General features: G+C 42.8%; 2 protein-coding genes across 7 annotated transcripts; both read right to left on the reverse strand.

Annotated features, from left to right (window-relative positions):
- Positions 1 to 2403: 2403 nt before the first annotated feature.
- Positions 2404 to 4021, reverse strand: bglap (bone gamma-carboxyglutamate (gla) protein). The gene is made up of 5 exons (XM_026324059.1): positions 3993 to 4021; positions 3607 to 3728; positions 3367 to 3414; positions 2823 to 2907; positions 2404 to 2737 (listed from the first exon to the last, which is right to left on the reverse strand). The coding sequence occupies exons 1-5, from the start codon at positions 4004 to 4006 to the stop codon at positions 2635 to 2637; spliced, it is 372 nt and encodes a 123-aa protein (XP_026179844.1). The 5' UTR covers positions 4007 to 4021; the 3' UTR covers positions 2404 to 2634.
- A 1644-nt stretch (positions 4022 to 5665) lies between these two features.
- Positions 5666 to 10307, reverse strand: mgp (matrix Gla protein). 6 transcript variants are annotated; one of them, XM_026324061.1, is made up of 5 exons: positions 10188 to 10307; positions 8894 to 8973; positions 8752 to 8781; positions 8424 to 8523; positions 5666 to 6208 (listed from the first exon to the last, which is right to left on the reverse strand). In XM_026324061.1, exons 2-5 carry the CDS (start codon positions 8952 to 8954, stop codon positions 6052 to 6054), a joined length of 348 nt encoding a protein of 115 aa, XP_026179846.1. In that variant the 5' UTR covers positions 8955 to 8973; positions 10188 to 10307; the 3' UTR covers positions 5666 to 6051. The 6 variants fall into 6 exon arrangements, with proteins under 6 accessions (XP_026179846.1, XP_026179850.1, XP_026179847.1 ...); XM_026324065.1 differs by having other exon boundaries at positions 8894 to 9009; positions 10230 to 10298; XM_026324062.1 differs by having other exon boundaries at positions 8894 to 8976; positions 10188 to 10295.
- Positions 10308 to 13413: the final 3106 nt, after the last annotated feature.

Here is a 13413-nt window from a genome sequence, read left to right on the forward strand (position 1 = left end):
TCAGAGGAAATGAACATTTTTAACTGCACTAAGCTTAAAATTAAGGATTTACGTGGAAAGTATATGATGAGCTTAATAAAACACAGAGTTCTTGATCAAACAACAAACAGCCATTTATGAAACAAGCACCTCAATTAATCACAAAATTAGAATAATACTTTCAGGTTCATGCATCAGCAAAAATGAACCAATAATAAAATTACTGCACTGACGAGGACTGTTCTGCATAAGAAGCTCTGCTGTATGATTGTGTCTTTATTACTGCATGGCAGCGTGAAATGATGTAAATCAGTATAAGCTATTAACCTAATGAGGAACAAACCTGCAACCTGCAATACAAACAGAGTTCAACTCTCATAGCACAGTAACAGAAGTTAAAGGGGTTTTCTGTTGTGGCTGAGTCTTGTTATTGGTGTGGTTGAACAGTCACAAAAATGCTTCATGCTGCTAAGTCATTCCTGACTCATTCGTCAGTAGCGGGCTGTGGCGTCCAGGTTCATTATATTACCCTTTAATTAAAGTGGAACCACAAACCACAACCAGAGAGTCGACACGTGAGCTGAAGGGGAAACAAAGGGAAACCCAAACAACAGAAGGTTTCAGGCATTAAACCTTAGATCAGGAGATAAATTTAGATTGATGATCATTTTTCATCGCTTGTTCTTAGTTTTATTAGGGGACTTCACATCTGATCCATCGTCAACACAAACCAAACAAAGCTCAGTCAGCCAGTTAATCACTAAATACGACGATGACAAAGCTCAAACTTTCAATTTTGCACAAACTACATGTAGCTGCAAAACATTGTTCCTGCGGTTGGTTTGCAAAGATATGCTTCATTTTATTCTCACACACATTGTTATGATTTGTTATTTCTGCCTAATTTGTCTTGTTTATGTTTTCTCCATTTGTCTTGTTCTGGAAATCTCCTCTGTCCTACTGCACCAGTAAACAGAAAGACAAAGGTAGACAGATACGAGGGGAGTGGAGTAAATGTCAGCGAAATAGTTTCACAGTAAACCTGTCCGGCTTGATGCTCCATGTCGACTTGGCACAGAGCAGCAGCTGCTGACAACAAAACACATTTCCAATAATCAGGGCCAAGTCTCCCGGATATAAAACGCTGAAATTTCACCACTATTTCCTGTTGCCAACATATTTCTGCAGACCACGTCGAGGAAAACCAAATGAGAGCGCAGGAATTTGCAGATTAAACTGATGATCACGACGATGAGACTTTTATAGAGAAACCAAAGCCACATGCACCAGGACCTGAAGCACAGGAGAAGCAAAGTAAAATGACAGTTTACCAACAGAGATTTCCAGAACACGACACAATAGCAGAGGGTCTCGATAAATAAAGCAAAAGGTGAACAACTAAGGGAGAAATGTTTTGAGGAAGGGGCTGGTGGCTGCGTCAGGACAGCGTGAGAACACAAGTCCTGCTAGTGAGAAAGTAAAAGCTTATCAACTGCACAAACATCTGTGGTTTGATCAGATAAACAGAAACTTCTGTTATGAAGAAACATCTTGACCAGGACACATGTGCATGTTAAAGAAAAGTGTGGTTCTGTTTGTACGTTCCCTCTAACACATCCACAGTCTCATAAAACCTGAGGAGCAGATAAGTTAAACTGATTTTTCAGGATTATCTCACAGATAACCACATATCACACAGGACTCTGGCCTGTTGGTTCATCACTTCTTCAATGAGGAAACGCTTAGACCTGAAACATGTAGGAGGAGCAGTGCAGATGTTATCCAGATGGAACTCGGTTGAATGAGAGCCCAGAGTTTTGGCTCCGGCTTGCACCATCTTGTGGTTAAACCGGAACATGCCAAACAAGACGAGGAGAACAAGCAGTAAAACAAATTCCCGTGTAACTTTCAGCATTTTCTGTCCAGGTTAAATTTAGAGTCAAGTCTGGCTCCTCAGTCAGTCTCTGTGCTGATCATGTGTTTGGACTGAATCAAAAACACAAGATCCAGTTCTTCACTTCACTTTTCCCTGCCCTGATCCTTCTCTATGGACCTCACAGACAGGGGGGTTTAGTGTTTCCAGTTCTCTCTGCCTTATGTAACATATGGTCTCATAGAAACATAGACTTCATGGGTATTTTGGTGCGTGAACAACCCGCTGATGTCTGTCCTGAATGGAGACGCTGTAGTGTCTTATTGAAACGAGAAGAAGAATATGTTTGCAGGAGACTGTCCAGCTCTTTAGGACTCACCTGTTCACATGGTACAATAATAAAACTCTCATTAAAATCTGCACCTGTTGTCTAATAAACTCGTCAGTGTAGGTTTTTGTGGTGTTCAACAGGGCCCTCTAGTGGCCAAAACGCATCAAAGCAGCTGCAAAGATAAACCAAAGCTGGGCCTTGAGACAGAGCAGAACCAGAGCAGAGTTTCAGTTGCCTTTATTTAACTTCATCACACTACTCTACAGGCTGACAGGAAGGAGTTTACACACTCAGCTGGGTGTAAGGATGGAAAAATAAATTCACATGCCGACGTTATTCTGCTTACATCCGCACCACGTGTGTGGGAAATGTTTTCTCAAGCTTTTTTTTTTTTTATGTGTAGCTGCAAAGTGGAACTTAAAGGTGAAAGTCAGCTGTGGCGGTTCGGCGTCTAATAGGGGATTGGTCCGTAGTAGGCGGTGTAGGCGGCGATGATCCCGTCGATATCCATCTTGGCCTCACAAGCCAGGTTGGGCTCACACACCTCTTTCAGGCTGAGCGGAGACAGAGTGAGTCACGGTTCAATCACGGTAACGTAAAAGCCACGAGTGTGTGTGTGTGTGTGTGTGTGTGTGTTACCTCTCCAGCTGAATCGGGGACAAGTCTGCAGCAGCTCTCTTCTGCCTCACCACTGTGGACGCCTGGTCCCGCTCCACGAACAGACCTGCACATCAGGCACATTCACTGTCAGGAAACCACGAGAAAGACTCAAAGGAGTTTGATGTTAATGGGTTGAAACATTGTCCAAATGACTGCACGTGCTCCACAAAGACCTCCCCAGGTGTCAGCTGGTGGTTTCAGTTTTTAAGTTTTCTGTCAGTGGTGGAGCTGAAGTGCAGCTGTCCGAGCTGAGGCGGCTGCAGACTTTGTTTGTGGCCTTATAACAGCAAAGAAAGTCTCTAAACGACGAGGAACCTCCTTTTCCAGGTTCTCCACCTGGAAGGAATCAGGTTTGTTTCTCCTGTGTTTACTTAGTTCACACAAGCTCCTGTTTTCTTTTCTTCTTCTTTTCTCAGTCCATTTAGCTAAACCCAACACAAGCTGTTCAAATAAAATGCACCTTAAATATGAACTGATCACATAAACGACTGATCTGAATCAAGCCGTTGACTCGGGGTCTTACCGTCCTGAGCAGGGCCGTCACCGGCGGGCTGGGAGCCAGTGGAGGCATCTGTCAAACAAATGATGATCATTTATTGGATTGGATTATTTATAGTGCAGGAAGTGTCACTGTTTTAGCTTGAGTTTAATACAACCCCTGGTTTTAAAAATCAAATAAATGAAGTAAATAAGGTTTAAATGTTCCATGTGCAGCTCTTGGAGTAATATTAATACTAATATCACACTGCAGAGTGGATCATACCTGAAGTCAGACAGACGACAGCCAGGGAGCAGAGAACCAGGATGATCAAAGTCTTCATCTTTGTGTCTTCGGCGTCTGCAGATATGACCGAGTCACTCGTCTCTTCCTCTGTCCTCCTTGCTCTTATACATATACACATAAATACACATCGGTTTGTAGATGCAGCCCTCGCTATGACATGAGTGTGTGATTGGTTAGGGCATCATATATCACACACCCACCCACAGACACACAGAAACACACAGAAACACAAACCTGCTTGTGCCTAAATAAATCACAGGTAAAAAAAATAAAATAAAACAGTCTCTGCCTCCAAAAGGTGGGTCTGAGTGTGGGCGACTGAGAGCCATAAATACCCGTTTCTTTTATTAAAAACTATTCTGCACCTTATTGAAGTCATCGAGCTGCTGCAGAGGAAACAGACCGTCTTAGTCAATCTCTGTGTTTTTTGTTCTGTCACATCCCAAAGCAGCAGAGTTTTGTTCCCACACTACAAAGACCTGCAGAGACTGATGTCATTTAGCTGCAAACAATCAAATCAATTAAATGAAAATCAAACGACAGCATCAGCCAGTGACTTACTGTCAGACTCAGTGACTGTGATGAGAAGGGACTGATGAGGCGATGGATGTGCAGTGCCAGCTGGAGCCTGGAGAGGTCACAGTTTTATAAAACACACTCACACACATTTAGGTCACAAAGCGGCAACGAGAAACCACCGTCCTGCTTCATGAGACGTGATTTTAATCCCAGAGCTTTGTCTTTGATTCCCAACCGCAGGGATTTCCTACATACAGAGAAGAACAAACCCAGAGCGTTTGAAGATTTGCAGTTTTTTCCTAAAACTAGTGGGTGGTTTGCCAATAAAGCAGTGAACATGTCATTTCATTTGACTTGACTTACAGCATGTGATGCGTCGCAGCAGCCGTATACAGCACATCACCGCAGCTGCATCTCCAAAACAAACCCTCTGAACCTTTGAGTTTCATGATATGAAAATCTCCACAGAGCTTTTTCTCAGACTGGGTATTTAGATCCTGGAAAGGTCCCGACAGTTTAATTGGGGGGTGTAATTTCAGCGTCTGGGTCAATCTCTGTGTCTTTTCTCTTTTCAGAGACAAACTCCAAGGATTCAACTTGAACCGTGCACATTTGTGGCCTTGTGGTAACGAAGTAAAACAAACATTTGTTTCGACTGTCTGACTGTCTGCTCTGCGCTGACCTGCCTGTGTCTCCATGACTGTCTGCAGCCAAGAGGACCCTCATCCTCCGCGCTGCACCGATTCCTCCCGAGATAACCAGGAGCCACAAATATGCTCGTAGTCGGACGTGTCCTGGTTTAACCCCCGACAAGGCAGCAGTGGAAAGTTACCGCATACATTCACCGAGACAGGTCTGAGGTACTTCTATTTATCTGAATGTACACGGAAGAGTCGAGTATTGCACCTCACACTCCTCTAAGTTTCTGTTCTCTAAACTTCAGTAGTTGTTTGAGGTTAAAACAGTGAAAGTATCAAATATCTGAGACCAGAGAAACGTCCGAAAAGCAAATATTGGATCTTGATTCATCCGAGGAACCACCGGAATAAACTACTTCATGATAAAGTAGTTAAAACTAGTTTTACCTCATTGGGTCATATATAAATATCACTGTAATGCTCTATATATCCACCTACAGGGACATTTTAAATGCAAATAAACTCATTTCCTTCATGTATTGACTCTTGTTTGTTTTGTTTGTTTGTGTAGAGGATTTGTAGCTGCTGTTGAGCTGTGCCGACTTATGTCACAGGATTAAATTACAACTAAAAATCAATTTTCTCAGTTCAATTTCCCCTGGTAACTCTCACAGGCCTTTCCATCCATCTCTAAAAAAAAAAAACAAAAAACCCACATTTGCTTAAATTGCCTGTTCCAGCCATAAAACTCACCAGTTCGTCGTGAGCGGTCCCTAAAATTGTACCAGCATCGTTTCAACATCTGCCACACACACAGACTCTGGCACTGGATCCCAGATGTTCTCACACCGCCATGTGGCAAACAACAGGCAGACCAGAGATTCAGACAAAAACCCGATACAGGGAGTTTTATTATTTCTCTTAAGCAGTGAGAAGAAGAACTGATTAGTGGATCATAGTGGAGTACATCACATGAAGCTCATAAATGCTGGGGAAGTGTGGTAATAGTGCATGACAATTATCCTGAGATTACACAAGAGGGCTATGAATTTCTACATCAGCATAATAATGTGTTGGTGGGAGACTGGAGCCACATTGGAGGCCTCAGTATTTCTAAAATGTGTTTTCTCCTACGATTCTCACATCCAGTAGAATCTGCACAAACAACATAAACACACTAATTATAGAAAAATTGAGATTTGGGGAATGAAGGGACATGCGCTGATATCCAGACGATTATGAAGATTCTGCGTGTGATACTCTGAGTTTAGTATAGACGAGTCACAGCTGGTTTCTTCGGCTGGTTTCTGGACCAAAAGTATCTCATGTAGGCCTGCTGATGGCCGTGGTGATGGGCGTAGAAGCGGCAGGGAGAGTAGTCCTCACAGATTTCAGAACGTCTCTCCGCTGGAGTCTTAACCCTCCTGGATGGAGAGGAAGTACATTTACTCAAGTACTGCACTCAGCTACAGGTTCTTGGTATCTGTACTTGAATATTTCCAAAGATACCCAGCAGTATGGAAAGTACTTCAAATTAGAAGTATATGAGGTAGTTAACGTCAGCTACCCAGGAGTATATAAAGTACTTCAAATTAGAAGTATATGAGGTAGTTAACGTCAGCTACCCAGGAGTATATAAAGTACTTCAAATTAGAAGTATATAAGGTAGTTAACGTCAGCTACCCAGGAGTATATAAAGTACTTCAAATTAGAAGTATATAAGGTAGTTAACGTCAGCTACCCAGCGGTATATAAAGTACTTCAAATTAGAAGTATATAAGGTAGTTAACGTCAGCTACCCAGCGGTATATAAAGTACTTCAAATTAAAAGTATATAAGGTAGTTAACGTCAGCTACCCAGCGGTATATAAAGTACTTCAAATTAGAAGTATATGAGGTAGTTAACGTCAGCTACCCAGGAGTATATAAAGTACTTCAAATTAGAAGTATATAAGGTAGTTAACGTCAGCTACCCAGCGGTATATAAAGTACTTCAAATTAGAAGTATATAAGGTAGTTAACGTCAGCTACCCAGCGGTATATAAAGTACTTCAAATTAGAAGTATATAAGGTAGTTAACGTCAGCTACCCAGGAGTATATAAAGTACTTCAAATTAGAAGTATATAAGGTAGTTAACGTCAGCTACCCAGCGGTATATAAAGTACTTCAAATTAGAAGTATATAAGGTAGTTAACGTCAGCTACCCAGCGGTATATAAAGTACTTCAAATTAAAAGTATATAAGGTAGTTAACGTCAGCTACACAGCAGTATGGAAAGTACTTCAAATTAGAAGTATATAAGGTAGTTAACGTCAGCTACCCAGCGGTATATAAAGTACTTCAAATTAGAAGTATATAAGGTAGTTAACGTCAGCTACCCAGCGGTATATAAAGTACTTCAAATTAAAAGTATATGAGGTAGTTAACGTCAGCTACCCAGCGGTATATAAAGTACTTCAAATTAGAAGTATATGAGGTAGTTAACGTCAGCTACCCAGGAGTATATAAAGTACTTCAAATTAGAAGTATATAAGGTAGTTAACGTCAGCTACCCAGCGGTATATAAAGTACTTCAAATTAGAAGTATATGAGGTAGTTAACGTCAGCTACCCAGCGGTATATAAAGTACTTCTAATTTGAAGTATATGAGGTAGTTAACGTCAGCTACCCAGCGGTATATAAAGTACTTCAAATTAGAAGTATATGAGGTAGTTAACGTCAGCTACCCAGCGGTATATAAAGTACTTCAAATTAGAAGTATATGAGGTAGTTAACGTCAGCTACCCAGCGGTATATAAAGTACTTCAAATTAGAAGTATATGAGGTAGTTAACGTCAGCTACCCAGCGGTATATAAAGTACTTCAAATTAGAAGTATATAAGGTAGTTAACGTCAGCTACCCAGCGGTATATAAAGTACTTCAAATTAGAAGTATATAAGGTAGTTAACGTCAGCTACCCAGGAGTATATAAAGTACTTCAAATTAGAAGTATATAAGGTAGTTAACGTCAGCTACCCAGCGGTATATAAAGTACTTCAAATTAGAAGTATATAAGGTAGTTAACGTCAGCTACCCAGGAGTATATAAAGTACTTCAAATTAGAAGTATATAAGGTAGTTAACGTCAGCTACCCAGCGGTATATAAAGTACTTCAAATTAGAAGTATATAAGGTAGTTAACGTCAGCTACCCAGCGGTATATAAAGTACTTCAAATTAGAAGTATATAAGGTAGTTAACGTCAGCTACCCAGCGGTATATAAAGTACTTCAAATTAGAAGTATATAAGGTAGTTAACGTCAGCTACCCAGCGGTATATAAAGTACTTCAAATTAAAAGTATATAAGGTAGTTAACGTCAGCTACCCAGCGGTATATAAAGTACTTCAAATTAAAAGTATATAAGGTAGTTAACGTCAGCTACCCAGCGGTATATAAAGTACTTCAAATTAGAAGTATATAAGGTAGTTAACGTCAGCTACCCAGCGGTATATAAAGTACTTCAAATTAGAACTTTACTAACTTTGAATACTTGAAGTACATTTGAATGATGATACTTTTGAAATTTTACTGCAGTAACATTAGGAATGCACGACATTTACTCTGTGGTAATAGTAGTGTACTTGTCGTGTACTTGTACCTCATGTTGTAGTAGAAGTTGTTCCCTATGGGTGCAGTATTTGCGTTGCCCCTCTGTGGCTTGAAGAACGTGTTGGCTCGGTTTGGGGGCACAAAGAAATCTGGAACCACAAAACTTTATTAGACAAAAAAATCCTGTTTAATCTTTTCAGCTTTTCCCATCATGCAACTCATCAGGTGACATAAAGGCGGGGGGGGGGGGGGGGGGGGGGGGGGCATGTTAGTGGCAGGTGAAATCAGATATAACAGAATACTTTCTAACAAGCTGCAACACATCTGTTAGAGGTACATGCATGTTTTTCCATTACTGAGAGACAACATTTAATCACCTTCCAAGGATTCTGAGCTTTCATGAGAGTCTACGGGAAAAACATGGAACCGGGTTAATCATAAATAATGATCGGATGTTCCGCAGAGTTATAAACACATGACGACTGTGGAACGATGATAGCACAGTGAGGGAGTCGGTACCGTAGCAGACGCAGAGAGCCACTGCAGCACAAAGTGCCAGAAACTGAAGAAGGTTCCTCATGATCCTGGGGCTTGTTTATCTGCTGGAACAGAGGACAGAGGCGTTTCCGTGAGTCCTGTCAGGACTCAAAGTAAGAGTTAGATAGAAAAAGAAGTGGGGGGGGGGGGCAGTAAAGCAAACAGAGAGAGAGGAACTGGCTCAGATTTGGAACCTGTGGATAAACAGGAAAAAAAACCCACAAGCAGTGATAGACTGCAAACTTTCTATATCTGAGCCTGTGGTTTTGTGCACGAGGACCAGCAGCAGTCGTGATATACACTATCCTGAACATAGTCATTGGTACATGTTGGCAGGTCGCTGCACAATGTCTGTGCAGAAAAAAGACACAAACCGAAGTAATATATAGTTTTAAAAACCAGGCAGAAGATCTGAAAGGTCTTTTGAGTCCACTGGACAAGAGACCAGGGCCGGTCCACATGTAACCGTTCAGCAGCTGGAACATCAGTCTGCAGAGAACCTTGAGAGGAGAACTGTGGCTGCGGAGAGTTGACTCACTGAGAACTGAGTCCAAACTGAGAAGCAGCTCTTCTATTTATCTTGGCACACACACACACACACACACACACACACACACCGCACATGTAAACGCACGGCACAGAAGATGCACGAGTGACCTGCGCTAAGGTGTGACACACCTGTGAAAGCAGCAAAGCCAGATGTAGGTAACGCACACACACACACACACACACACACACACACACAGACTACAGCTGCAGGCCTGCAGTGCTGAAACACTTTCATCCCCATCTTGTGTTTGTGGGATTTGGATGGGATTCTGTTTCAGCAGCCCCCCCTTTTAACCGTCAATAGCAGCATTCATTCAGCATAAACACACACACACACACACACAGAGTGCTCCTAACATCGGCCCTCAGGCAGATCTTGGCTCCAGTCAGACCCAGGCTCAGTGGGCACAGAAACAGCCAGTCTGGGGCCCTGAGTTCAAGACACAACTTCCAAACACAGCTGGATGTGTGTGTGTGTGTGTGTGTGTGTGTGTGTGTCTACAGGTTTAAGTCTGTCTCAGTGTGTGTAGGGGTCCACTGGGTTCCCCCCTGCAGGTAGAACTGGCCTGATGTGAGTGGTCACACAAACACACCATAGCCCTACTGTGCTGATCATACTGCAGCATTATGCCAACAATACTTCAGACATGCATGTTGAAGCCAGAGAACATTCACAGAGTAAACACAGTCTGGTTTGTTTAAGTTCCAATCAGCTTCTACTTCTCACCTGCCTCTGGGCTGAAGAGATGATTCGCTGTAATCTACTCACCGTCAGGGTTTAATTACGGAGCCTTGAAAATATGTCTCTGTCTGGACTTTCTCCCGAGGAATATTTTCTAATTCCTCACAGCAAAGGCTTTTTATACTCACCTCTCCCCCCACCCCTTCATTTCTCCCCACCTCCCCCTGCTTCCCCCTTTTTAGCCCTCGCCCTCTCTCCTCCCTCCTATCTCCATCTCTTTTCCATCATTTCATCCAACCGGGGTCTTAGCTCAGTCCCTCCCAGCTCCCACGCCTTCACGGGAAAGTACAGGGGTGTGGGTGACGGAAAGGAGAGGGGGAGCGGAGAAAAACAAGCCCCATAGCAGGTATGTGACAATATTCACTGCTGTTCATAGCAGGGCAGTCCGATCTGAAGGGGCCGTACATCATGCAGACGACACATGGGCTGCATCTACAAGCCGTCTAATACACACCCTTTAATACGTGGTTTGTATAATTATTGATAAGCCAGTTTAAAACACTTTATAGCTGCTCCTTACACTTGATTTCAGAAAAGTCCCTGGAGCAGATTCAGGTTTTTGGACTGACTCAGGTTCTAAACAGCGTCATCAGCTGCAGATGGAAACTTTGCTTGTCGGACAAACAACTGAGTCTTTAACATGAGAAGGCAAATCTGTGTGTGAGACCAAACAACTGATTCAAGTGTCATGGACTAATAAAAATAAAAGTCCCATGGTCCCCACAAGATGTGGTCTCATGTAGACCACAAACCCTGTAAATATAAAAAAACATCATGGTGGTCTGCTGCATTCCTGCTGCTGTTAGCTTTAATATCAGCACTGGATTAATTATGTTTCTTCAAACTGAGTTGGTTAAAATCATTTAACACACCTCAACTAATACTCAGACACACTTTTCTCAGTCTAGTCTACGCTCGATGAAGTGGATTCAATATAACATTTCTAGTTTTCCATTTTCAGAATCTTTGCTGTGTTAGTTTGAAGAAAAAACACAGAAAACCTGCAGTTTGCCTTCCATGGTTCGAATTAACAAAAACCTTGGTTTTAATTCAGTCCAGGCCTCAAATCCAAAAATAAAAAACACAAGTGGATTACTTGAAAACTGACTACAGGCTTGTTTTGTCCAGTCCATTAAACTTAACATTCACTCACACATCAACTAAAGTTCTGTTCTCTCACACTTTTGGGTTGAGGCACCGTAAAAAAATACGTGTTTTCATGAGGAACATGTAGAAACTCCCGCACGAGCTGCACAGAACAAGATCCCTGTAGTGTATCTGAGGGTTACATAACCACACTTCACGTCTGACTCAGCCAGAACGTCCTGCGAATAGATCCGACCCTCACCGACAGTAAACAGGCCGGAACGGGGGGACGGGCTGTGCCAGGAATCAGCAGGTCGCAGACAGACAGATAAACATTGGGACAGACATGGAGATGGAGATAACAGCCACTAACCAATAGGAGACGAGGGAGACTGACAGGGAGCTCATGCTGCTGCAGATCTGGACGTTTCTGGTTTTTGGTGATCATGTGGTGGAATTAGCTAAATGTTAGTTAACTCTGCGGGTCACTTCTCTAACACAGGCCACAGATGAACGAGGAGGGCTGCTTTCTCCTGTTTGTTTCTAAACTTAGAGGCAGACGCACGAGGAGAAGTTGAGAGAAGACGGAGAGGGTGATCGCATGGAAAATAACTGTCAAATGCACAGTTTCTTCTCTTATGTCTGCTGTTCATGTGCATCGTCGTCTTTATATATCCACGTTAGTTCAGTACTTTTCCCCCTCCTCAGTCCCTTTTTCATGCAGCTGCATACCTAGCTCATGAGAAATGTTATGAATGCCAGGATCGTGGATTTTGAGACAGTGACGTGTGTCGGCGGTCCGGATAAGTGATAAATGAAAAACAGAGGGAAGTGAAAAACAGGACAGGAGTGCCCGACGGTCGAACAGGCCTCCCCCTGTACGCCGCTTTTGGCTGAAATTGCAGGAAGCGATGATTCCAGGTTAGGAAAGAAGGCAGGTGGAGGACAAAGATATGTCCTTGTAGCGGGAAAACTACTGGATCAGACTCTACTGAGGGCGAACACATGTTGCATAGAGATGTGACTGTGCAGGATGTGGAAGGAAAGAATGAGAAAACAGAGAATTAAAGCAGAGACGATAAGAAATGGATGGAAAGGGCACGAATTTCATAACGAGGCCACGACCACAAACGGGGGAAACTATTTAAATAATGTCTGCACAAACACATGTTCTGACCTGTTTGGGCAGGCTCGTATTTCCCTCGGCGGTCGAGCAGGTGTACCTCAGGCTGCTCTGTGGACACAACGCACACAAACATTGAACCCAACAACACGCCCAAACAGAGCTCGGCCCTCAAGCAGCAAGCCCACACACTCTTCCTGCTGTTTTTGTCTCTAATGGTCATTACTGTGATTCACTTTTAAATTTGACGTGAAAACAGTAGGCACATTCAGGACTGAGTGACTCAGATAGACTTGGTGAAAACATCATGTGGTATAAGCTCATTCCCTGGCTCCGTCAGCCCGTGGGATGGACGGGGATCCGGCCAGACTGGATGAATGACAGACATTACTCAGGGCTGCTCTGATGCTCCTGTTGTGCTGCACCTGTGAATTCTGCCATATGAATGGGAGAAAAACTTAATGTAGATTTATGGGGCGCACACAGCACTGACATCAAAACGCAGAGCAGCAGAAACTTTTCATCCTGTACGTTCTCCTGTCTCAGACATCATGTCCTTTCATCCAAGTCCAGGACACACAGAGACCTACGGTGCAGTGTGGACATATGTCACTGTGCTGAGGGTCATCAAACCCAATAATCAAACCTTCATCAAGGAGCATCGACAGGTCAACAGCAAACATTCCTGTAGAAAGATTAAAGAATATACTTAGGGAACAAACCTGCAGAGGAACTGTTTGAAATCCCCTCATGGCCTCTCTGTGTAGGGGCTGGATGAGAGGATTAAAACCACTTTAAAAATGAACCTTAGGGACCATATGAAAACTACTGAGGTGGTTATTTTCAATTCTGAGGTGTAAAAACAAGAATTCACCGTTTTATTAGCATTAATGTTGGACTGTTGCTCGGCCTTTCGGATCCTTGCTGGACTCTGATGCATTTGGACAGAGCCAGACTGGTTGTTTACAGTCTTTAAGCTAAGCTAAGCTAAGCTAAGCTAAG

This window comes from Mastacembelus armatus, chromosome 8 (assembly GCF_900324485.2).
Source record: "Mastacembelus armatus chromosome 8, fMasArm1.2, whole genome shotgun sequence".
Taxonomy (NCBI): domain Eukaryota; kingdom Metazoa; phylum Chordata; class Actinopteri; order Synbranchiformes; family Mastacembelidae; genus Mastacembelus; species Mastacembelus armatus.